This window comes from Dromiciops gliroides, chromosome 2 (assembly GCF_019393635.1).
Source record: "Dromiciops gliroides isolate mDroGli1 chromosome 2, mDroGli1.pri, whole genome shotgun sequence".
In the NCBI taxonomy this organism is placed as follows: domain Eukaryota; kingdom Metazoa; phylum Chordata; class Mammalia; order Microbiotheria; family Microbiotheriidae; genus Dromiciops; species Dromiciops gliroides.
The window spans coordinates 484,168,367-484,196,254 of NC_057862.1; the positions used below are offsets into that span (position 1 = coordinate 484,168,367).

Consider the following 27,888-nt stretch of genomic DNA (forward strand, 5'->3'; position numbering starts at 1 on the left):
GGAGAGTGGATTCAGAGAAGGCTTATAAAAAAGACTGCATTTGAGCTGGCTCTTGAATGTCTACAAAGAAGGACAGACAGGAGGAATGCATTTCAGGCTTATGAGACATCAAGGGCAAAAACATGAGGCAGAAACCAGCAATATGCAAGTCTTCTGTAAAGAGAAGCTGCATGGTTTAATATAAAGAACACTGGACTTGAAACCTAGAGATCATAAATATTGATCACTTTAGAGACAAAAAAGACCTTCCTAGTCATCCAATAGAATCTCATCTTTTAGGAAATTAAGGTCATGGGAGATGAAGAATCTTGCCCAAGGTCACGAATGTTAGTAAATGGCAATGCTAGAATTTGAATCCAGGTGCCCTGACTTTAAATTCAAGATTATTTCCACTGTACCATGCTCTGCCTGCTATGTGAGTTTAGGAACTTGCCCTACCCCTTAGCAAACAATGTGCTGTTAGAAAAAGTCACTTAACATCTTAGCATCTGTTTCCTCATCTACAAAATGAAAGTAATGACACTTGCACTACCTGTCTCACTGGATAGTTGTGAGGAAGACATCTGTACATTATCAAATGCTGTTACAATGTGAGCTATTTGTTAACACTAAATACTTCAGCTGCATAAAATAAAGGAAACAATTACATATCATAAACTTGTTTCCTGCAATTATTGATGAAAGATGAATCATACAAACCATCAACACTAATTTAACTAGTTCCATAGTGAAAGCAGAGAAAAATTAAGCTTCTTCTGCTGGTCAAACTTGTACAGTAATTGCCAGGATCCACATCAACTAAGAAATGTACCTAAAAAGTCAAAACTCTACTGGGGACAAAAAAGAGAAGACACTTAAACTCTTTCCTGAAACTAAGGTTTTCAGAGTGTGCTGCCTGTATGGCCAAGGCCCAAATCCCCACCATGACTCTCAGGAAGATAAATATAAGAGTACTAAGTATGTACAATTTCAAGAGGACATCACCATAAGTGATGCATCATCAATATTAGTTAAAAACAGTTATTTTGGTAGAAACCAATAAATGATTACTACTCTTCCTCCATATGGAATATGTTTCTATCATCTGCCTAGGCAGATTACCAGGAAGAGATAATATCATGAAAGGACATAGTATTTGGTTTCTTCCTATAAACATCATATCAAAGTAATTATTTCTATAGAACCTTTTCAATCTTTCCCAAAACCTTCTTTGCAACTGACAAAGTATTACCTTTAAATAACCAAAAGAAAACAATGTAACTAGCCTTCTGTGACTAACGTATACTCTAAATAAAGGTTACATTTTACTTAATATTGAAATATTATACAATTCATTTATTTTTTAAAAATGGAATGAAGTAGCATCTTCAAACACTGAAATACTACTTTATGGTACATTCTACTTGTCTTACATAAAACTACAGAATGGTCAGAAAAAAGCTAAAAAATACTAGATAATAAATAAGAAGTCATTAGTAACTATTTAAAATTTAACCATGACTAATTTTAACAAAATGTCTTAAGCCAATTGATCAAAGAATAAGATATTTTATAAAGTAAAATTAGTCATGATTGGGCTAGCCATAAAGCTACTTTAATTTCATTCTAACAAGGAAACCGGTTTTCATGAAAAATGTTAGTTTATACCCATCACCTTCCTCAACTTCAGAGTTATTCTCCTCACATATTTCTTTCCATCACCTTCATTTCAACTGGAATACTTCTAACCTGTATAGCATATCATCCAGCCAATATTTTTTCATCACTTGTTTTCTCTCCACCTAATTCAATTAATGAGACATAAGCAAGAAATGTATTTAATTTTGCTTTATACACAGGTGCTAAGACCTATAGTTAATAAACTGTTTTTGTTGTTTGTCCTTCCTTCTGGAAGAGGACCAGTGACAAGAGGGGTAATGTCTTGATTTACAAGTGAAGAGGATTTAAATGAGGCAGAGTTGTGCAAAATCATCAGCCTCACTCACTCTTCCAGTCATCAGAGTCCAGTGGCAAGATATAGGTCAGGATGACTGGAGATGATCCCAGATGCAGTGGGAGACTTTGGCCTTAAGCTAAGGTCTTTCCCAGGTCTCAGTTTGTCTGAGGCAACACTCATTCAGCAATTTAAGGCTAGGTAAAAAATGATGCAAAAGATGGCCTAGTTTTATCTAATTAAAAAAATCAAAACGGGAGGGGAAGACCCTCAGGGTTTCTGATGTGATAACTATAAAACACCATGATAACAGACACTGAATTTAAGTTCCATTCTAGCTCTGTTTTGGTATCTAATATCTATTAGTACTAGGAATAGTCCATGACTTCCTAATCTCTTCTCTTATGGTATCTCCATTAAGGAAAAATTACATTTGTAATTGCAGTTTTGTGTTTTTTAACACAGGTTAATCTCAACTTATGAAATGGTCTTAAAGACAGTATTAGTTTAATTTTTCTATAAATCACACTTTATATGAATGAGGGGATCTTCTATTTAAAGGAAAATTATAAATATTTTGTAAAATAATCAAGCAATAACCATTTAAGAACACTTATTAGGTACCAGTTATACTAAGCAAAAAATCCATCCGATTTATCTTTTTAAAACTGAATTTTCTTGAAGTGAGTGAAGACACAGGAAGCATCTCAGAATCATGTCTCAGGATTGTCAGGGGTTTTGGAGGCCACATAATTTGATTCATACCTTAATAAGAATCCCCTCTATAAGACAGTCAACAAGAGTTTAGTCTGTGCTTGAAGACTTTCAGTGAAGGGGAATCTACTACTTGCAGAGGAAGTCCATTCTACTCCTGGACAGCCCTAGTTTTAACTTATTACGTCAAGACTAAATTTGCCTCTTCTTAACTGCCACCAATTGCTAATGACTTTAACCACTAGGGCCACACAGAATAAGTCAAATGCCTCTTCCATGTAGCTGACCTTCATATTCTTGAAGAGATCTCTCATATGCCACATAGGTCTTCTCTTCTCTAAGCTAAACATTTCCTTCAAATTATCCTCATATGACATAAAATTGAGACTTTTCACTATGCTGTCACTTCCTAATACTCTTCAGGTTATTCATGCCATTCCTAAAATGTTAACACATTACTGGATATATGACAGGACAAAGTTTAACAGGACTTTAATCAACTTCTCTAGGCCTAGACATTATGCCTCTCTTAATACAGTCTAATAACATGTTGCCTTTTTTTTTTTTTGGCTCCCATATAACGTTGACTTACAGAAAGGTTTTAATCCACCAAAATCTCTTTAATTCAGATGAACTACTATCTAGCCATACCAGTTTATATTCTGTAGCTAACTTTTTAACTCAATTTTATATTTTTTTTTAAAAATTTTTTATTTTTTGCAGGGCAATGAGGGTTAAGTGACTTGCCCAGGGTCACACAGCTATTAAGTATCAAGTATCTGAGGCCAGATTTGAACTCAGGTACTCCTGAATCCAGGGCCAGTGCTTTATCCATGGCGCCACCTAGCTGCCCCCTTAACTCAATTTTAATATCGTATTCTTCCACACTTCTATATTACAACCATTTGAAAATACACATACACACACTCTCACACACAAACATACATGTATATATTCCTGAAAGAAAACTCAAAAAGCAAATGAATTACAGACTAAAAAGGACAACTTTAAATTAAATGGTTGTTCACTTAAACATGAAATACCTAAACTATGTGAATGCTACTAAACTTGAGATGTTTTAAAATTCCATTAAAAAAATCACCATTTCCTTCCTAAGTTTCTAACCTAATTTATTATAAAATCTAATAGACAAATGGTATTATTTTTGTCAGGATTATTCATGTTAATTACCAGAATGAACTTCTAAGAATACAACAACAAGTTTATTGATCAAAAGTACTAACATAGCAAGATTAACATTTTATAATAATACCAGATTACTATTCTCCTTGTACCCACAAGCCGCATACATGAGAAAAATGGTCCAATTCACTGTAATCCATAATATTAATACTATTAGTCAACCTGAAAGAGTATGCATTTTTCTTCTAATATCTTAACCTTAATCTCAATCTCTTGATATTATATAATGAATAAAATTTCTTAATGCAATACTTCTCAGGAGAAATCTTTTATAGTAAATTCAACTATTTGAAACATAGCTAAGAACTAAGAAGAAAAAGAAGCACTTTAGTATCTAAAATTAGTATCACAAAAATCCATCTACTTTACTGAAACTCACAACTATGCATTTATTTTTATTTTAGATCATTCTAGCTAACTATAATATGGTTTCTTAGCCCACTACAGAACAGAAACATTCTTCTTCTTCTTTTTTTTTGTGGGGCAATGGGGGTTAAATGACTTGCCCAGGGTCACACAGCTGGTAAGTGTCAAGTGTCTGAGGCTGGATTTGAACTGAGGTACTCCTGAATCCAGGGCCAGTGCTTTATCCACTGCACCACCTAGCTGCCCCAGAAACATTCTTAGTCCACAGTAAATCAAAATCAGAGGGGAGAGGTACTCCTAAGGGAAGAGACAATGACAGGACCAGGACAAGGAAGTGACAATTGAATGTAAGGAAAAGGATAGGAAAAAAATAACAAAAAGATTTTCAAGTCAGCCTATCAGAAAACATTTTCCCAGCAAATGTTTTTGATTTTATGGAAGATGATGGGAAAAAAAACAGGATTCAGTTCATATAAATTTCTTTTACTTAAATACAGATTTATTAAAATCACAGGATTTTAGAACCACGAAGAACCATTAGAGACAGTCTAACTCTAAGTTACTTCTCCAAAATTAAACTAAACCATAGAAGCCTTAAAGGTTACAACTGTCTCATGCTTTTTCTCTCTTATAATACTCTGACACAGTAACTTGTAACTAGTAGTACAATAAATAAATACCTCCTGATTCCCAATTCAATTCTCCTTCCAACATACCACTCCACCTTTATTAAATACTTCTAATGAATAAAATTAGGGACAGCAATATTTCTTTCATTAGTCATACATTTTCTTATGCCAAGATATTTTTAAAAATTCATATTGGTACAACCAGGGTACCTATAAACATAGGATTTAGATGGAAGATATCTTTGAGGTCAGTTAGTCCATTTTACTCTCTTTTCATTTTACAGATGAGGAAACAAGTTCAAAGATGTTACTTGATTTGTCCACAATCAAACAATAATTAGCAGGGCCAAAATTCTCATGCAAGTCTATTGACAACTTATATAATGTTCATTGCCTTAATCTGTGTCGCCAGGATGAAGCTACTTGTGTTAAAAATTTTAAATATCAATTTATCCATCTGTATTAGAGAAAATTAAGTACTCCCAGTCTAACCCTTCTAGGTACATTAAAATAAGACTTGAATATTTTTCAAAAAAATTGTTTTTGGTCTTTTATTTGGCATAAGGTATTCCAAAGTAAGGAAATTCCTTCTGCCAATAAAATTTAGCAAGTGCTCAGTTCAGTGACTGGCTGGTTACACAGCCAGAATACATAGGAGATAGGATTTTAATCCAGGTCTTTCTAAATCAAGAGGCCAGCTCTCTACCCACTACACTATTTTGCTTCTCAAAATTAGGTTATCTAAACAAGTCTTCTGAATTTAAATGAATTTAGAAACCTAAAACTTATAATTTGTGAAATGACAAAAAGTACTCTTGAAGTAACTGAGGAAACTTAAAACACTTTCTTTCATTTTAATGAAGTACCTTTCCTGTTTAAGAGCATATTCCAGCATTTTGATCCTCCTTACTAGATCTTTCTTCAGATTTTCTTGTCCTTTCCTTTCTCCTTGAAGGAATGCAATCTGGGCCTGAAAAAGACAAGACTCTGTTTAGATAAAAAGAAATTGGAAAAACAAAGAGATTAGGAAAATATGTATTCAGAATACAGGTTAGGAAAACAATACTGTGTAATTATAAATGATCCAGTTTGACCCTGGAGATAAGATAAGAGAATGCACATTCCTCCCTTCTTTGCAGGAGGGGGATTGGGAAGGGATGAAGAACTGTGGAACACTGCATAGCATATACAATTAAACTTGACAGATGCCATGATTAGTTTTGCAGATCTGATTATTTCTTTTTCATTCTATATCTTGAAGGGAAGTCTCTATTTTTAGGAAAGAAAGAAGAGATATAATGGGAAGGGGAAAGGAAAATTATATAAAAACAAACAAATAAAAATTAGGGTTCATTAGTATTCTTTACATACACCTATTAAAATACATGAGGAATTTTGAAACATATTATTTAGAAGAACTATCTGCCTTATAATCTTCAAAATTTTTAAATTGTAGAGTTTTTTTAAAACCTGAACAGGAACAACCTACTCTATGTGTCACTGAGGCAGAATGGTCACAAAGCTATAACCAAAACCCTTTTAAAGTTTAAAATTTAAAACATCCAAAAAAGAAAAATGTAGATAATCATATTGCTGACTGACATACATGAACATATACACACACACACATGTAGGCATACATACACACAGATTATGGTAACTGAACACAAAGTAGGTAGTTTTAGCTACTTTTAATCATTGGAATAAAAGGCATCACTCTTCCAGTCAGGTTGGTATCCACTGATACTACTTTATAATGTAATTAGCATGGTTGTACAATTTAAGCTTCAAAATGGAGCCCTGATTTTAAAACAGCCTGACTTTAACCTTGAGTCCATTTGAAGTACATACTACAACAATTAAAATCTCTCTTCCTCCATCTCTTCACACTTTTTTCCTATTTTCTATAATCTAGTGAGTAAAGGGCAAACACAGAATAGCTAAGATACATGAAAAGTTACTTTTAAATGGCCCCTAACATAAACTCCTTTCCATTATCTCCCCCTCTCCCCCGCCATTTTGAACTTCACTAGACAACCACATAGAAATTATATTTTAATATGAAACAAACTATTATGGATATATTCCGTTTTGTTTGGGGTTTTTTTGTTTGTTTGTTTTTTTAGTGAGGCAACTGGGGTTAAGTGACTTGCCCAGGGTCACACAGCTAGTAAGTGTTAAGTGTCTGAGTCCGGATTTGAACTCAGGTACTCCTGACTCCAGGGCCAGTGCTCTATCCACTGCGCCACCTATCTGCCCCTGGATATATTCTGTTTTAAAAGAAAGGAACTCTCATGTGTGGGACAGAAAGTATTTCAATTAGGGAAGAGACTTTTGTTAAGTGGTCCACCTAGCTGTCCAAGTTTGTGATAGTTTTAAAGTAACTAAGTTGCTTGGAATGATCATTGATGCTATTTAGATTTAAAATAGAACCTTTTAACTAAGGTATGTAAAGCATTTTAACAAATCATCAGTTCATTAAATTTCATAATACCTTGCAGATAGGCAGGGAAGGACTCTATTTAAAGGTCCACAAAAGTTAATACTAACATAATCTCTACCTTGCTAGTTTAATTCATCACATCCTCCCTACAAAAACAAAAACATTATTTTACAGACTCATTTCGATGACAATGTGATTTTACATTTCTATAAATGTATTCAAGTAAGAAGCAGGAGAAATATAAGTATTTACATAGAGCCTAGTAGGAGCTAGGTACTCTGCCAAGCAATTTACAAATATTACCACATTAAAAAATATATATATATCGGGGCAGCTAGATGGCACAGTGGATACACCGGCCCTGGAGTCAGGAGTACCTGAGGTCAAATCCGGACTCAGACACTTAATACTTACTAGCTGTATGACCCTGGGCAAGTCACTTAACCCTAACTGCCTCACTAAAAAAAATCAAAAAACCAAAAACCAAATATTACCACATTTGATTCTTACAACAACCCTGCAACATAAGTGCTGTTATTGTCTCCATTTTATAGTTGAGGAGATAAAAGTTGAGGAAGAGGTTAAGGGACTTGCCCAGGGTCACACAGTGTCTGAGGCTTTATTTGAACTCAGATCTTCCAGATGACAATCTACTACACCACCTATTTGTCACAAATTTGTAATACTTCTAAAGGAGATCTCTTAAATCACCAAATTTACATAGTTCTACTTTCTCTGATGCTAAAACAAAATTCATTGTGGGTCATTCACTGATGTTCTGAAAACAGAGCATTCAACCAATAGAAAAAATATCTTTAGTAGGCTCAATATGCAAGCAATAGTATTGTGACTTAACATTTGACAGCATTTAAACATTTATTTTTTAAAGAAAAAAGTAAAGTGAATTTTTTCATCAAGGGAATTACTAAAAGCAACCTATCATATAAACAATGACAAGAAGAGGACCATATGCCTGAAGATCCACAAAGCATTGGCTACAGACAATTAGTAAATACAAGCTCTAGAATAATCTATCAAGAATTAGGGCGGGGGGGGGGGGGGAGCGGAGACAACATGGTACAGAAAAGGCCTGAGCTCTCCCAAATTTCCCTCCAAACAACTTTAACTTACTCCTCAAAATGAATTCTAAAGCAGCAAAACCCACAAAAGGATGGGGTGGAAAAACTGTAGAACTGGGGTGAGAGTAGAGTGCTGGCTGAGCACCAATAACCCAACAAGCCTTAGAGGGCAAATGAATCAGCAAAGGCAAATGCAGTTTCCAGAGCTCTTGGCCCACAGATGGTAAGGGAGCAAATAACTGGTCAGAAGGTGATTACAGAGGTCCCTTTGCTACTACTGGATAGAGCGCTCTGTTGCATTGCCCGTACACAGATCCAGGTCACAGTCCCAATGTGAGAAGAAACAGTAGCAAACAAGAGGCTTGCTATCACAGGACGGCAGAGACCCTAGTCACAGTTCCAGCATGGAAAAGAGTACTTGTAGTTGCAGATCAGAGCATAATCCAGGAGAGCAGTGACCACACCCTTCTTTAGATCATACTGCCTTGTTAAAAATGAAAACTTATAGCCCCCCCCCCCACCCAGCTGGAATAGCAGCAGCAAGAAAGGCCAACAGCTTGGTACAGCCCACATCACACACCAGGAGTAGAGCCCCATTTTAACATAAAGTTACAAGTTAAAAAAAAGGCTGGAAAAATGAGCAAATAACAAAACAAAGAAAAACACCTGAACATAGAAAGTTACTATAAGTTGAAAAAAAAGATCAAAACAATAAACTAAGAAGAAGACAAAGTCAAAACTGCTACATCCAAAGCCTGAAAGAAAAAACTGAACTGGTCTTAGGGCCAGAAAGAATCCCTGGAAGAGAACGAAAAGGATTTTAAAAAATCAAATAAAAGAGGTAAAGGAAAAACTGGCAAGAGAAATGAGAGTGATACACAAAAATCATGAAAAAAGAGTCAACACCAACAGCTTGGTAAAGGAGGCAAAAAAATAATAATCAAGAAAATAACACCTAAAAAAAATTAGAACAGGCCAAATGGTAAAAGAGACACAAAAATTCACTGAAAAGAAAAACTCCTTAGAAACTTAAAATTGGTAAAATGAAAAAGGAGATACAAAAGTTTACTAGGGAAAATAATTTCTTAAAAATTAGAACTGGGCACGCAGAAGCTAATGACTTCATGAGATATCAAGAAACAATGAAACAAAATCAAAGAATGGAAAAAATAGAAGAAAATATGAAATATCTCATTGTAGAAACAACTGACCTAGAAAACAGATCAAGGAGAGATAATTTAAGAATTATTTAGACTACCTGAAAGCCATTTTTTTAAAAAAAGAGAGAGCTTAGACATCATCTTTCAAGAAATTATCAAGGAAAACTGCCTTGATATTCTAGAATCAGAGAGTAAAATAGAAATTGAAAGAATCCAGCAATCACCTCCTAAAAGAGATCCCAAAATGAAAACTCCCAGGAATATACAGCTAAATTACAGAGTTCCCAGATCAAAGAGAAAATATTGCAAGCAGCCAGAAAGAAATTATTCAAATACTGTAGAGCTACAGACAGAATAATATAAGATTTAGCAGCTTCTATATTAAGAGATCAAAGGGATTAGAACAATATTCCAGAGCAAAGGAACTGGGATTACAACCAGCAAAACTGATTATAATCCTTTGGGGGAAATAATGGATATTTCATGCAATAGAGGATGTTCAAGCATTCTTGATGAAAAAGACCAGAGCTGAAAATAAAAATCTGACTTTCAAATACAAAACAGGAAAGAAAATCAGAAGGGAGTTCAATAAGGTTAACTGTTTCTATTCTACATGAAAGATACTAGTAACTTCAAAGAACTTTCTCATTATTAGGGCAGTTAAAAGGAGTATATATAGACAGGACACAGGTAGTTGAATATGATGGAATGCTTTCCCTCCCCCCCCCACCCCCCCCCCCCCCCCCAAAAAAAAAAAAAACAGAATTAAGGGGTAATAAAGAAGAATGCACTGTGAAAAGGGAAAGGAGGGAGAAAGAATGGGGTAAATTATCTCTCGTAAAAGAGGTACAAAAGAACTTTAGAGGGGAAGATGAAGGAGGTGCAGGGAAGCACTTGGGCCTTACTGTCATTAGAACTGTCTCAAAGATAGATTATAGTACGCTGCAGAAAAGTCATAGGGGAAGGAAATAAGAGTGGGGTGAGGGTGATAGAAGGGAGGATGGATTGGGGGAGGTGGTAGTCAAAAGCAAAACACCTTGGAGGAAGGACAAGGGGAGAGGAGAAAGACAGGATAACAGGGCAAACAGGATGGAGATAAATACAGTTACTAATCATAACTGTGAAAAAAAATTTTACAGCAAGCTTCTCTTATGAAGGCCTCATTTCTCAAATACATAGAGAACTGAGTCAAATTTATAAAAATTAGAGCCATTCACCAATTGACAAATGGTCAAAGGATATGTACAGGTAGTTTTCAGACAATAATCAAAGCTATCCTTAGTCACATGAAAAAATGCTCTAAATCACTACTGATTAGAAAAATACAAATTTAAACAACTCTGGTATCACCTCACACCTATGAGACTGGGCTATATGACAGAAAAGGAAAATGACAAGTATTAGAGGGGTGTGGTTAAATTAGGACACTAATGCATTGTTAGTGGAGTTGTAAAGTGATTCAAGCCATTCTGGAAACAATTTGCAACTATACCCAAAAGAGCTATAAATCCTTTGATTCAACAATATCACTACTAGGTCCTGTATCCCAAAAAGATTAAAAAAAAAAAAAGGAAAAGGACCTATATCTACAAAAATATTTATAGCAGCTCTTTTAGTGGTAGCAAAGAATTATAAGTTGAGGGGATGCCTATCAATCGGGGAATAGTTGAACAAGTTGTAGAATATGATTGTGATGGAATACTACTGTACTATGAGAAATGACAATCAGGATACTTTCAGAAAAACCTGGAAACACAACACTTGCAACAACATATAATTAACCATCAAAATAGAGTTAATTTTTCCATTTTTAACTGATATAACTTTCATATCAACATAAATTGTCCAAATTAATATGAAACAATCTATATCTTAATCTGATATATCTGATAAACATCACTGATATTTAATGATCATCTTAAATCCACCACTGGTCTGTTTCCAAAATATACTGCTTCCCTTGTTCCTCCTATCAACTCATATACTTTCAATCAGTCAACAAGCACATATAAGTGCCTACCATGTGCCAGGTCCTGTGCTGGGTGCTGGAGATACAAAAGGAAACAAGTTTCAAGAAATTTAAATTCTACTGGGGGCATGCATTGTAAACACAGATACCCAAATATAAGATAGATACACAATAAAGCTAATCTGTAGTGTAAACTAACAGGGAATCAGGAAAGACATCTTAGGAGGTAGCACTTCAGCTGAATATTTGAGGAATCACCCACCTGCCTGCATGGAATGCTATATAGGATACAGACTGCAGAATACAGGCAGGTGAGTCAAGTGTAATCAACATGGAAATATAGGGTAGAGTCAGGTTTTTATGACTAACCATGAAAAGGGCTTTATGTGCCAAACAGAGGAGTTCATAATTTAACCTAGAAGCAATGGACAGCAACTGATGCTTAGGGAAGGCAGGCTTCAAGGTTGTTTTTTGCTTTGTGTCAGTTTTTTTTCATACTCAAAAAACAAACACCTTGAAGTCTTATATTTTCTATACTCTTCATTCAAGTGACTGAAGATTTAGTCCACAATAGAAAATAATATGTATAAACCTTCAACTCCCTTCTCATACATTCATCAAGGATATCCCTGATTCGTATTTAGAATATTCTTATACAGATTTTTAAAAATGAGAACAAGAATAAATGTGTCAGCAGTTACTAATATAATTTTTAATCACCCTTTTTGGTAATAATATTATACATATTTTTCCACTCTTGCAGTTATCTTCCCCTTTTCCATGTCTTGAAAATTATTCCTCTATACTTTCAAATTGTATTTTCAGTATGGATTTCTTCTGTGTGCACTTGTCTGAATAGGCTGTTCTGTTTCACAAATATTATCTGTCTCAGTGCACATCTATTACCACTACCAACAATAGCAAAAAAGAAAAAAAAACCCAAATGAGTGATAAAATTATCACAAATATGTATAAGATATGTATTTGATAGGAGAGATGGATGATCACAAATATATAACAGATAAGCAGACTACAACAGTTTCATTATTTGTCAATGCATATTTCACTATGTTAGCAAGTATTTATATAGCACTTTAGGGTTTGCAAAGCACTTTACCATAATTATCTCATTTTGTCTTCACAAGAATCCTGGGAGGTAAGTGCCATTATTATCACCATTTTAGAGATGGGAAAAATGAGGAAAACAGAGGTTAAATGGACTGCCCTAGGTCACACAGCTAAGGTATGAAGTTGGACCTTGGGCTCAAATCTTGACTCCAGGTCCAGCACTAAATAGTCTAGATTCTGAAGTAAAAGATTGGCTTCTTGCCAAATAATTGTAGATCTCCTCACCCATGTGATCTGGTAACAAACTGTGGAATTCACTAGTAATTCAATGTTGTGGACACTATTGTCTGGGTTCATGTCTTAAGATGCCAGTGAAGTTGCACTTTTGACCACTTCCTCAATATCCTGTTTTTGCTACTATCAGCTTCACTCCAGTCCTCCCAAAGGAATCCAGAGAAAACAAAACAAAAAATTGATTATGAAAGTTCCTCACATTTTTACTTATATATAAAGCATGACCAAGTGGTAAGACCTGATAATAACCTTCCAAGTAGAATGCCAAAAAAAATACAAACTGGGAAAATGGTTACTTCTATTTATACCCAAAGTACATCTAATACTAAGGGAGGAAAAGAAAGAAACTGAATTAATTTCAATACCATTTTCTATTTTATAATAATGTTTTATGTTCCTTAAAGTGTCATATCTAAAAACTAAGTCAATTCTACAAGTATTTATTAATTGCCTGCCACTGTGCTTGTTGGCTTGACTTAGCACACTCAGATACACCCTGCCATCAAAGAGCTTATATTCTGTCCATAGAGGCAGCTTTTACATATGTAGATAAAAAATATATACAAGTGGAGGGGAAGAGCTGAGGAAGGCCTTTGTATCCTGAGTGTCCACTACAGTACCTGACAGGGCTGCTAGGTGGCACAGGGTGATAGAGTACAGGACCTCATATCAGGAATGCCTAAGTTCAAAACTGGTCTCAAATACTAACTAGCTGGACAAATCATTTTAACCACAATTTGCCTCATTTTCCCAATTTGTAAAATGGAGATATAATAGCAACCTACCTCCCAAGGTTGTTGTGAGGATCAAATGAGGTAATATTTTTTAAAGTGTTTAGTACAGTGTCTGACACATAGTAGGTGTTATAAAATGTTGGTTATTATTATTTAAGTAAACATTTAATAAATACTTTTTGATTAATATTTTTCCCATTAAAATAGCTAAAATTGTGCCAAATACATATCAAATAACGTAACATTTAAAACTCTCTACCTCTGTATAAATGTGTGATGAAGAACCTAATTTGTCATTTGGTTGTGTAACGATTGGAATGATGCCACCTGCTGGAGACTTACTGTAGAAGAGTTCCGCCCATGAAGCGAAGGTCTTTGAGGGCAAGACCAGGAGTCTTTTCTTTGGTGTCAGGAAGTGACGCAGGCTAGTGGGAGGAGGAAGGAAGAGACTGGCACTCGCTCTGGCTCTCTTTCCTTAGGACGCTGGTGGAGAGGGGAGCTAGAAATGCGCGCTCCCTTTAATAGATAGGAATCTAGGCCTTTCTCTCTCTCTTTACCAAATTCTTATTCTCCTTAATAAATGCTTAAAAGTCTAACTCTTGCTAAAGCTTATAATTTATTGGCGACCACTCATTAGATATTTTAGACAGACTAGCTAGAATTTTAGCCCTTAACAGTTGACAAATGAAATGCAAAACTATAAATGCTTTGTGTGAAAAAAAATTATATTGGCTTTTTTAGTGGATAATTAAAAGTACACTGACCATATTAAACAAAAACACACAGATATTTCCAGTTTAACTTTTTCACTTCTTCCACAGTCAATAATAAAAATCTATTTTAAAAAGATTTTGAATTTGAACTCAGGTCCTCCTGACTCCAGGGCCAGTGCTCTATCCACTGTATCACCTAGCTGCCCCTTAAAAAGATTTAAAAATCTTCCATTTTTCTGATGTGGTAAAATAATGGAATTTGGCAGATGCCCAGGGGTCCAACTTGATTGATTTAGTAGTGTTTGAATTGGGTGTGAATGAGAAACTACTAAGTACCCACTTAAAGATGATTAGATTTTAGCCACACCTGGCCAGCCCTGTTAGAACTTGTTCAACTTGGCCAGCCCTGAGGAGTGTCCTCGGAGGCTGTGGACTGCATCATCAACAGGGAACCAGTCTCAGCCACACAACTTGAAGGACCTCCCCTTTGGGGGAGGGAGAAAAAGGTAGAAAAAGGAACCCCAACAGGAAGTGGCTCTCTCTTGCCTTGGAGAAGCCTTCAGAGTGGACTGGAGACAGTGTGAACAGCTGACTCCCATAGAAATTATGGACCCCTGGTGGTGAATTAATAAAATCCAGCTCTTTGAATTAGCTGAGGCTGAAGTGAGTTTGGGTTTTGAGACAGCCTTTGCTAGAGCCAGAGAGATTATCCATTTTCCTCTTTCTCTATGGCCTGGGAGAAATAACTAAAAAGGCAGTTCGGAAGGGAGGAAGTTTTGGACCTAGAGGTCCCTCATTATTTTCTGAACCCCAATATTACGGCGAGTCACCCAATTAACTCTCCCCATAATAAATTTGGCCCCTACACTGAATAAGCACCTGTGCCTTGCCTGTTCAGTTAAATCTAAATCTTCTTTTGACAGGGCTCTTATGCAATAAAATGCAGTAAACTTTACCATCCCTGTGGTACTTCATATGCAAATAATGAATATCAAAAAGCAACATTATATTTAAAACCTGAAATAAAAAAATTAACAAAAACAATAAACTATCAGAAAAGTAAACTAATTTAAGGTTCTCATCTGCAAGCCTATACTCAAAGTAAAGGAGAGGGTTAGAAGATCACAAAACAAGGACTGAGATTTCAGACACACAATCAGACGCTCAGGGAGATTATATAACTTGCCCAGAGTCGAAGAGTATGAAGCCACAGAACCAGGATTCAAACTCCTAACTTGATTCCCAAGTTCAACCCTCCAAGTTCATTGCTCCTACTTGTCACCAAAAAACCTTCCATTTAAATGTGGCTCTTTTATGAGATAACATAAATGAGCACTCAAGTATGAATAATCTCACCATTTTCACCTTAGAGCTTCTTCTGTTCTTTTCTTAAGCCTAACATACTACTCTCTTCTTCCAAGATCTCTATTCTCCTCTACACTGCCCCCCCCCCCGTAAAAACCCTGTGATAACATCCCTCATTCTCTTCTGTTTTATTCTCATCTAATGAAGAAGCGGCTCTTCTCTTTACCAAGATCCATTTCTCTACTGTTATGAAACACTGATCCCATCCCTATAATCTGACATCGCACATTATTTCCTTGAGTATACTATCTACTTAAACACTGGCTTCCTTGCTTTTCCACACTCATTATAGTATCCTTTTTCTATACATTCCAGGCTGTTCCTCATGCCTTTTTCATCTTTGCTTCTTAGAATCCCTAGCTTCCCTCAAAATTTAGTTTAAGCATGTTCTCCTTTCCTGTATCCCTGAATAAAGAATCTTTGTGTTTTATATATATACATACTTATGCTTATTATAGGACTATATTATAGTGCCTCTCCAATATATTAGGAGCTTAATAAATGCTAAATGTTAGATAAAATCCAGTTCAACCTCCTCATCATTTGTTATTGTTCATTTGTTTCAGTCATATTCAACCCCATTTGGGGTTTTCTTGGCAAAGGTACTGGAGTGATTCGCCATTTCCATCTCCAGCTCATTTTACAGATGAGGAAATAGAGGCAGATAGGGTTAAGTGACTTGCCCAGGGTCACAAAGCTAAGGAAGTATCTGAGGCCAGATATGAACTCACAAACATGAGTGAATCTGTTCTGCCATCTAGCTGCTTCATTTTTTGTTTTGTTTTGTTTTGGTTTGGTTTTTTGCAGGGCAATGAGGGTTAAGTGACTTACCCAGGGGGTCACACTCCCTGTGTCAAGTGTCTGAGGCCAAATTTGAACTCAGGTATTCCTGAATCCAGGGCCAATGCTTTATCCACTGCACCATCTAGCTGCCCCTGGGAGAGTCCCTTCTGACAAAGTATTTGTGAAAGCTATATGGAGATGTGAAACTTCTATTGATTATCTCTAATTTATCTGGAATATATCATTTGTATATATTTCATTTGTTTAAAATGTTGTCTCCCTCCCTGGACTGTGAGCTCCTTGGAAGGAGGGACTGTCTTTTTGTCCTTTTATGAACCTCCAGAACTTAACACAGTGCGTGGAACATAGTAGGTACTCAAAAAATGCTTGTTGATTAACAGATTTATAAATGAAATTTATATAATGCCTTAAGGGATCAAATAAAAATTATGCAAAATGCTTTGTCAAATGTAAGGTGCTATATGATAGGTGGCATGGTGTGATAGAGAACCTGCCTTACAGTCAGGACTAACATACAAACTATGGGATCCTGGGCAACTCATTTAACCTTTCAAGGCCTATGGAAACTCTCTGAGATTATAATTATGGAACAGCTGCTTATCTGTGTTCTAAGAGGAAATTTAATAATAAGAGCATAGACTTAAAGCCAAAAAGAACCTTAAAGGCTATCTAGTCTATGGGAACATATTTTAAAAGCCTCCTTTTTAGTTTTTCCAGAAATATTAAGGATGAAAATTTCTCCAGTCTAAAATCCTTTTAGAACTGCCCTATACTGTTAATCCCCAAAAGGTGGGTAATTAAGGAGAGGGCAAAAGAGCTTTCTTATACACCCTTCTCCATTAAGAAAAGATTATGACATGGAGCCCAGTCAGTAAACCAATAAATATTTACTAAGTACCTACTATGTTCTAGGCCCTGTTTTGTTACTATTGAGTAAACCATGTTTCTTAAAGATGTCTAGGCTACTGGGGAGAAGTAGGGAGTCTATCCATTATATTGTCCTAAAGTTTTCAAAGGTGTCATATATCTGACTACTGCTTTTCACCAATTTTCTGGTAATGAAATTCTCCATACTTAGGTAGGCTGATCCTCAAATAGGAGAACATGTCACCAGGCCCAAAATACTTGGAGACCTTCCAGATTGGTATAACTTGCCACAGCTTGCACTTCACTGGCCTAGCACAAGAATTCAAGGTTATCTATAGACCACAAGAAGACAAAAAAAAAAAAAAACCTTTTATGGACATTAATCTTTTTAACCAAAGCAAGATTTTTTTCTTCATAAAACATTCATAATTTTATTTCTATTTATGATTGGATAAGACACATGCAAAAATTCACAAGCACGAAACTTCTAAAGAAAACACTGTCCAATTATGACCCCATTGAAACCAGTATGGAGTTAAAGACTTAAAAGTACATCAAGTCAAAAAAAAAAAAGAGGGGCAGTTAGATGGCGCAGTGGTTAAAGCACCAGCCCTGGATTCAGGAGTACCTGAGTTCAAATCTGGCATCAGACACTTGACACTTACTAGCTGTGTGACCCTGGGCAAGTCACTTAACCCCCTATTGCCTGCAAAAAAAAAAAAAGTACATCAAGTCCAAATGTTATCTAAAGTATGCTTAAACTTCCTAATAACTCTTCTCTCCTCTCCTCTAACTCATACACAGACACAAAGTCAAAGTTACATGCTGCACTGCCAAAACCTTAGTGGTATCTACAAACAAATATAACTGACACCTAGATAAAGAGGTAAACAATGACTCAAATTAAGCAAAGGGGCCCAACCTCTGCTTCTAGTTCTGTCCCATAAGCCAGGACACATACAACTTGTGGGTGACAGGACGCCTTATGTCAGAACTAGCTTTTATGGTTATGGAAACCAGTCATCCCAGATTTTCTAGGGAAGTAATACTTTTAAATATTCTGTCCTGCTAGCCTCTCAAAACTAAGGCACTATTAAAGAAATTCCAATTTTTGACAAATAGTAATCAAATCTAACCAGGAAATAGTACACAACAAAAACATACAACAAATCATTGTCATACAAATGAGAATCACTGACTTTATAAATACTATTATTATTCAAAAAACACGTCCTTATCATGCAGCCATACACATATGTACATAGTATATACATAGTATGTATATATATAGAACATACAGGACTATAGGTTGACACAGTAGGAGCTACATTCCTACTACCATAGGATCATAGATTTAGATGCAGAAGGTCTTATACACCAATCTTCTCATTTTATAAAGAAGAAACTAAAACCCAAAGGAGATTAGGTGACCTCAGTGACAAAGAAAGAATTCAAATTCTATATCCAAGACTCTTTCCACTGTACCATGCTGCTTCCCTTCTAAAGACTGGATACAAAGCTACATATGCAAAAATTGAAAATAAAAAATAAACCAAAAAACCCACAAACCTTTCCAATTGCAGCAACACAGGAAAGATGACTGACTACATTCATTCAACAGGGAATGATGTGGAAAATGTACAAATGTATCCTCTCACTAGTGCTTAGGAAGGACATTCATTTTCATTCACAACTTTGGGGATCAGAAAATTCTAGGCATTGAAACTGTAAAATCTCTCATGATAAGCTTTATGAGTTCCTCAGAGACTTGCCAAGAAATGCTTCAGAAAAAAAAAAAAAGAACTAAGAACTATTGAGCAACAAGTGCAATAAATGGCTATCAATTCCAACAATAAATGATGAAAATGGCAACATAAATATATTAACTAATATATTTGCTGACTCATTTCGTTCATTAAAATTAAACTTTCAACTAAGATGAACAAGTATAATGAAATGACTTAATTTTATGCTTCTTACAAAGGAAATCTGATCACATGTACCAATTTTTTTTATGGCAATTTTAATTATTGGCCATCAACATTTACCAACTACTTTAGCAGTTAGAATACAAAGAAATTCCCTAATATTTCCTGACCCCAAAGAATTTACATCTAGTTGGGATTTACAAACAATAAATACAATCCTAACAGTTAATTCCTCTTTCCAACAAAAGTTCTCTAGACCTAAGAAATGATAACTACAAGGTATCAGAGTAGGGAAAAACATAACCAATCTACAGAGGTAAGTCACATTCCATTCCCTGACTTTGTTTTCCTTCTACATTTCCTTTGCACAACCAAGCCTATCATGAAAAGTTATTTTGGTAGGGATAAGATAAAGGAAATAGGGTGAAGAAACAGGAAACAAAACAGAACAAAAACCAGGTTAAACTCCGAGGAATATAAAGAGGATAAAATACATTCACCCTAAGCCCTTTTTCTTCCTCTTCCCCATTAACCCTATAGTTTAGGTTTCAATATTTACAATGACCCCAATTTTCAGGTTCCCTCCCTCTCCATACTCTTCTTTCAACTTTAAATTCACAGGGGAATCCACATACCTCAGGATTCACAACAGTTAATACCTTTGATTCTATTGCTATTACACTATACTTGAAACTCTCAGTTAAGAGTTAGAAACAAAAAAGCAAGAAAGCAAGTTCCAGACTAGCATATAATTTGCCACCAGGTAATATTGTTATTATTACCCCTGTGGAATTCTATATTAATGTTTACTTCTTTCAACTTGATATACTGGTATTGAATCCAACTTTTCTTGCATGCAAATGAATTTTAATGAAGGCTGTATGTGACTAAATGAGACACTTGCCTCAGGCCTTTCTTTGATTTGCTAGCAATAATGCTGGAATGCTTAAGAGCCCAACACACCTCAAATATCTACTCCACCCAACACTCCCAACTATATTCAAAACAATCCCAAAGTTCCCTTAATTCCAGGTTCCCTTCAAGTCAACAAGCAATTATTAAATGCCTACCACGGGCCATGCACTGTACTAAGCTCTGGGGATACAAAGAAAGGAAAAAACAATCCCTGCTCTCAAGAAGCTCAGTCTAATGGGGGAAATAACATGCAAACAACTATCTACAAACTATATATAATTTGGAGATAAAGGGTACTTCTTGCACCTTCAATTATTACTTCCCTCATTAATACCTACCAAGACACTCTTTCTATATATATAAAACTCATGAGCAACCTAAACCCCAAATCTTTTCCTTAAATATCGACTAACTTCTGATTCCCCCCCCCTATTTTCCAGTTAGTGATTGTTAAGATACAGACTATAATAAAATCTGAGAGAAGAGATTTTGATGATATCTGATCCCAAATATTTCATTTTTTCAGGTAAAGAAAAGAGAGGTTAAGTGGCCTGACTCAAGTCAAACAGTTAGCTAATGGCAAGGCCAAAACTAGAACCAAGATCTCTCCATTTTAAAAATTCAAAACTGCCTGGAAAATCAAATAGAAAAAGAAAAAAATACAGCAAATATTTATATTTATACACACACACACAATGATAAACCAAAAATGTGATCTTTTTTCTTAAATCACTTTCTGCCTGGATTCAGGAGGACCTGAGTTCAAATCCAGCCTCAGGCACTTACTAGCTGTATGACCCTGGGCAAGTCACTTAACCCCCCCCCAATCACTTTCTGCATAACAGCTTTAAGTTCATATTTTTTTTTAATTCCACTATTCTTTTGTTATAGTACATAAAATATGTTTATCTGTATTTGCTTTGAATAATGATAATGATGACAAGACTGCAGCAAATCTGGGGAGGAAGTTTACATTCATCTGGTAGTGGATTTAGATGAGCATGGCGTCTAGAGTACATGTGGTATCTCCAGAGAGAATGTAAGTTCCATAAGGACAGGAAACATATTAATTTTTGTCTTCATATCTCTGGCACCTAAAAACCTGCCTGGCATATAGCATATAGCAGGTGCTTAATAAATGTGTTTTGATCACCTAAAAGTGAATATATAAAGCCAATAAACCAGATATGCAGTAATAGCCAATCCTCTGGCCTAAATGTAATCTGATAGAGAATCAAATTCATGCAAACTACATTAACAAAATTTAAACATACAAATTTAATTAGGTTACTTCTATAAACTTAAAAAAAAATCCACATGAATTATTATTTTTAAAGACTATTGGATAATCTTCTGTTTCAAGAATCTTGAATACATTTTTCAGAATTATTAATTACATCTGACCCTCTTTAAACATCAAAACTGTTTCTCAAAATACTACACTCCCACATTGGATTCTCCCTTCTAACAGACAAATTTGAAGAAAACACAGCTGTCTGAAAGAAGATGAAACTTTTCACACCTGTATCCCCCAGCCTCTCTATGAAGAGGAAAGAAGTATGTAGTCCCTCCTCTTATCTCTGGAACCAAGGTTAGTTACTGCACTTGATCTGTATTCGGAAACATTTTAATTTATTATTGTAATGAATTGCATATTGTTCTTTGAAAAAAAATCCACAGCTACAATATTTTTTTCTTTTTAATTATTATTATTTTTTTTTTAGTGAGGCAATTGGGGTTAAGTGACTTGCCCAGGGTCACACAGCTAGTAAGTGTTAAGTGTCTGAGGCCAGATTTGAACTCAGGTACTCCTGACCCCAGGGCCGGTACTCTATCCACTGCGCCATCTAGCTGCCCCTACAATATTTTTTTTAATGGGCATTTTATTTTCAGAAGATCCAGAAGATCCCAACAAGTCACACAAAATGGTCTAAATGGAAATAAAGTAATTACTATATTAAGTTATTAGAATTCATTTGAAGTGTAAAAACCCACTGTTCTCACCCCAGCAGTCCCCTCCCTAATTGAAAATGAAAGAAAAACAAAACCCAATACAAACACATATAGTGAAGCAAAACAAATTTTCACATTGATCATGTCCAAAAACTATATACTTATCTCTGAGTCCTTCACTTCTCTCTCTATTAGGAGGTGGATAGTATGTTTCATCCTTAGTCTTCTAGAATTATTGTTGGTCATTACAATGATCAGAGGCCCTAATTTTTTCAAAGTTGTTTGTCTTTTCTATATTGTCACTGTATGAATTGTTCATCTGATTATATTTGCTTCACTCTGCATCAGTTCATAAAACTCTTCCCAGAATTTCCTGATATCCTCTACTTCATTTCTTATTGCCTACTAGTATTCTGGCACTTTTTTATGTACCATAACATGTTCATCCATTCCCCAATTTATTCCCTCAAATTCCCATTCTTTACCATCTCAAAAAGAGCTGCTATAAATATTTTTGTACAACTTTAGAGTCTGTTTCCCTTAGGATTATTCCTTTCTTTAATCTAAGCTCCCTATAATTCCCTCTTTTCTCCTTTCCCTATTTTTCCCAATGAGTAAAATCCAATTCTATTCTTAACTGCATACTGTATATACATGTATATTCTTCCCTATTTTGACCAGTTCAGAAGAAAGTGAGGTTTAGGTGTCAGCTGCTCACCTCTAAACACATTTTCCTTGTTTGTAAAGCTGTCTATTTGTATACCCTTATTATGTGAGAAAATTTTCCCTAACCTTTTCCCATTCCCCTTCCCCACAGGTATTCCTCTTCCCCTCACTTTCCATTCTTTTTTTAAGATCATCAAAACAGAATTATTCCCAAGCCTTCTCTAATTAGACTCCCTCAGATGATCTCTGATGATGGTTATGGTTGGTGTCCTTCATTCTCGAGGACCAAAATGACATCACTATGTTAAGGGTGAAGATACAGTGTATCTAGCAGGATGATTTCAGAAAGGCCTGGAAAGACTTATATGAACTGATGTACAGAGAAATGAGCAGAACCAGAAGAACATTGTACACATTGACAGCAATACTGTTTGATGAAGAACTGTGAATGACGTAACTATTCTCAGAAATACAATGATCCAAGACAATTCCAAAGAACTAATGATGAAGTTTACTATCCACTTACAAAGAACTGATATTGACTAAACAGACTGAAACATGTTATTTTTCACTCTTTTTTTTCTTTTATTCAAATTTTCTTATACAAAATGACCAGCACAATAGCATTTCGTTACAATCATATACCATAACTTATTCAACTATTCCCCAGTTGATGGACATCCTCTCAACTTCTAATTCTTTGTCACACACAAAGAGTTGCTATAAATATTTTTGTAGAAATAATCCTTTTCCTTTTTAAAAAAAATCTCTGGGATACAGACCTATTAGTGGTTTTGCAGGGTCAAAGGCTATGCACAAATTTATAGCCCTTTGGGCATAAATTCAAACTGCTCTACAGAATGGCTGGATCAGTTCACAATTCTACCAATACTGTATTCGTGTTCCAAATTTCCCACATCCTCTCCAACATTTATCATTTCCCTTTTCTGTCATAACAGCCAATCTGATAGGTGTGAGGTGGTACCTCAGCAGTTTTAATTTGCATGTCAATAGGAATTTAGAGCATTTTTTCATAGGACTATAGATAGCTTTGACTTCATCTGAAAACTCTATTCATATCCTTTGACCATTTATCAATTGGGCAATGACTTGTATTCTTATAAATTTTATTCAGTATTCTAAATATTTAAGAAATGAAGCCTCCATAGTAGCTTTTTTTAACTGGTGTTCTTTCTTTCTTTGTTCCTTCTTCCAGTCTAATTCCTGACTTCAGACTTTATATAAGAGACAGGTTCTGCATACTTTTGGAGGGAAGTTCTGGGCTGATCCAGCTGCTACTTCCTTGTGGTCATGTTATTCCAGGATATCAAGGACAGTTCAGGTTGAGGACCTGAAAGCTATAGTGCTCCTGAAGTGGTCTGATGCAGGGAAAAGTCTGATTGCTGACCCACTGGTCTAAACTCTGCACATTCTTGACCTGGGTTTGGGTCTGAGCTACAGCAAATTGCTGTGTGACTTAGGCCTTATCAGTCAGACAGGGAAACTGTTGGGTCAGTGACATAACTACAAGCTTCCCTTAGGTGTATGATTCAAATGTTAGTTTTTCCTCTGGAGACTTCACTCTGAGACAGAAGCTGGAACTGAGACTCTGCTCTGATCTGAGACACACAGTTGCTGCTTACTTCTGAACTTGTTCCTTCTTTTTTTTTTTTTAAATTAATAAAGTATTTTTTTCCCGTTACATGTAAAGATAGTTCTCAACTTTTGTTTATACAACCTTTCCAATTTCAGATTTTTCTCCCTCCCTCCCCTCCCTACCCCCTCCCCTAGACAGCAGGTAATCTGATATAGGTTATATATATAAATACACACATACACACACACATAATAACGTTAAACATATTTCTGCATTAGTCATTTTATAAGAGAAAAATCAGAGCAATGACGAAAAACCTCAAAATAGAAAAACAGCACTGAAAACAAAAGAAATAGCATGGTTCATTCAGCATCTATACTCCACAGTTCTTTTTTAATTTTTATTTTTTTCCTGGATTTGGAGATTCTCTTTCTATCATGAGTTTCCCTGGAACTCTTCTGTACCTTGCATTGGTGAGAAGAATATAGTCCATCACAGTATATCAACACACAATGTTGATGATACTGTGTATAATGTTCTTCTGGTTCTGCTCATTTCACTCATCATCAGCCCATGCAAGACCCTCCAGGTTTCTCTGAACTCCTCCTGCTCATCGTTTCTTACAGCACAATAGTATTCCATTGTATTCATATACCACAACTTGTCCAGCCATTCCCCAATTGATGGGTATCCCCATAACTTCCAATTCCTTGCCACCGACGTATAGTAGGCAGCTATAAATATTTTTGTACATGTGGGTCCCTCTCCCCTTTTCCATGATCTCTTTGGGGAAAAAGACCCAAAAGTGTATTGCTGGGTCAAAGGGTATGATATGCCACAGCTTTTATCGCCCTTTGGGGCATAATTCCAAATTGCTCTCCAGAATGGTTGGATCAGTTCACAGCTCCACCAACAATGCATTAGTGTTCCAATTTTTCCACAGCTTCTCCAACATTTATTATTTTCCTTTTTTGTAATTTTAGCCAATCTGATAGGTGTCAGGTGGTATTATTCCTGCTTAGTACATTGCTCAGAACCTTCCACTACTCTCTATATCCCTGACAAAGGTCCCCTCCTCAGCCCACCCTGGATTTCTGACCTTTAAGTAGGTAGTAGACAATAAAGCTATTAGTTGGCACCTGTTTGCATTGTGGTACACAGATATGACTGGGGGTGCCCCAAATGGGTCTGGGACCTACTCTTATTCCATTGCACAGCATCTCCCCCTGGAGTGTACTGTGTACAATGTACTACTTCCTGCTACTCCACCATCTTGGCCCCACCATTCAAAAGTACCATATCTAATAATTGCTACATTTCTACTACTAGAAGGTATAAGAACTGAAAAGCTGGCAAGAACCTCTCAAACCATGAAGACAGGCTCTAATCCTACCTCCCAACCGCTCCTCCCTCGTTCTAGCATTTTATCACCACCTGTTCTATAACACTTGACCTGATTTCATCTTGCATATGCCACTCTGCCACAAATTTACCGAGTACCCCAAAGAACTTTTCACCTCCAGGACTGCTTTGATTATTCCATTCAGAGAAAACTTTGAAAAGTTGCTAATAGTAGCTAATCAGTATCTCAAAAGCAAAGTACTGTAACAACCATAAACCAATCAAAGCACAAAGTTCAACAAAAACAGTTTCCTGCTACTCTAACCTCAGAAAGTTACCTTTTAATGTTACTTTTTTAATGTTTTATGGACATTCAGACCCTAAATGTCTCTCCTGGTCTCTGCAAGTAACACAATACCTGGTGTATTTTATATGCTTAAAAAATGCTTGCTGAGAACCAAGAAAATATATGTGATAACTACAACAATGTCAATAGAAAAAAAAAAATCAAAGCCACATGTTGCAATTTACTTATCTTGCTGGGGGGTGAAAAGGTGGGAAAATGTGTCCCTCCTCCTTTTCTTTGCAGAAGTGGAAAACTATTTTGAGCGAGGAAGGGAGAAATGTGTTTATACTGAACCAATAAGTTCATTCATTTTGCTGAACTGTTTTCCCCTTTTCTTGTTTAAATCTTTATAATAAGGGATGACTGACTTAGTAGGGAAGAATAAATTTAGACATGAAGGTGATTTAACAAAAAAACTGCTAAAAAGGAAAAATGTTTGCTGAATTAAATTCAATATTTCAATACTCCAATAGATCTATGATTATAATTAGCATGGATATGGGCAGCTAGGTGGCACAGTAGATGGAGCACTGGACCTGGAAGACATCTTTCTGAGTTAAAATCTGGCGTCTAACACTAGTTGTGTGACTCTGGGCAAGTCGCTTGACCCTATTCGCTTCAGTTTCTTCATCTATAAAATGAGCTTGCCAAGACCCCAAATGGAGTCATGAAGAGTCAGAGATGACTGAAAAATGACTGAACAACAACAAAGTGTGGATATTCCTTCCACCCATGTAAATAATACAACCTATCTATATTTCTAATCCTATGTAAATCTTATTTATACATGCCTTTCTCTTCACTCCTTTATAGAAAAAGGATGTACCTAACACAGTAGAGGCCTTCCTTTGGTTCTTTGGAACTCTGGAACTGGTTTTATGGAAACCAGTGTATGGCTGAATGGAACTATTCAAACATGTTATCCCTCGCTTTTATTATACAACCATCACATCATCCTTAGTACCAGAAAACGATTCAGACCTGGAAAAGACCTTAAAGATCATCTAATTCAAATCTCTCATTTCACAGATGAGAAAACTGAAACCCAGAGAAGTTAAGCATTTTTTTCCAAGGTCACAAAGCTGGTATGTAGCAAAGCTTGGAATTCATGGGGTCTCCAAATCCAGAGATTTTTCTGTTACATTAAAGGTTCTTAACCTTATGGTTAAAAGAATACTGTTCTTAGATAATTAAAGGAACTGCTAAATATTAGTTGAATCTTAGTGAAAATAAAGATTTTCCCCCTCCCATCCAAGTTCATGGACCCAGAAGCATCTATCCAAAGGCTCCATATAGGTCTGTGGATTCCAGGTTAAGAACCCCTGAGCCACAACATGATGCTTTTCATACATACATTAAATAGTTAAATAACAATGTAATATAATACAATATGGTATTGTAGAAAGTACTCTTCTAATCTCTCTTCAGTTTCCTTATTTTTTAAAAAAAGTATGTAATAAGCTAGATTGCTTCTATAATCCCATCCAATTCCATGACAGTACCAACATAAGCAATACTGACAATAAATATTATGTGATTTCAGAAAAGGGTAAATCCATGGTAGCTGGAGCAATTAATAAGAATAAGGCCTTAGGCAGGATGTGTGTTAATCTCTCCCTCATTTCTGGTCCCTATTTTTCTTGTCTCTCTCTCCATCTCATGCAAAAATATGTCTCATTCCCTCTCCATGTATTGTTTCTTCCTTTCCCACCCCAACCACAAACACTACTAATGCTCCATGTCTTCCATCCCTCAGAACAAACTTCAGTCCTCAGTCAGCAGCAAGGGAACATTTGGGGGC

The 27,888-nt window shown here is 35.7% G+C and overlaps 1 protein-coding gene across 1 annotated transcript in view; it reads right to left on the minus strand.

Annotated features, from left to right (window-relative positions):
* STRN (striatin) overlaps window positions 1-27,888 on the minus strand; it is a 130,510-nt gene that overhangs the window by 92,338 nt on the left and 10,284 nt on the right. The window contains 1 exon segment of the mRNA XM_043983057.1: window positions 5,712-5,815. Coding sequence (XP_043838992.1) covers window positions 5,712-5,815 — 104 coding nt within the window.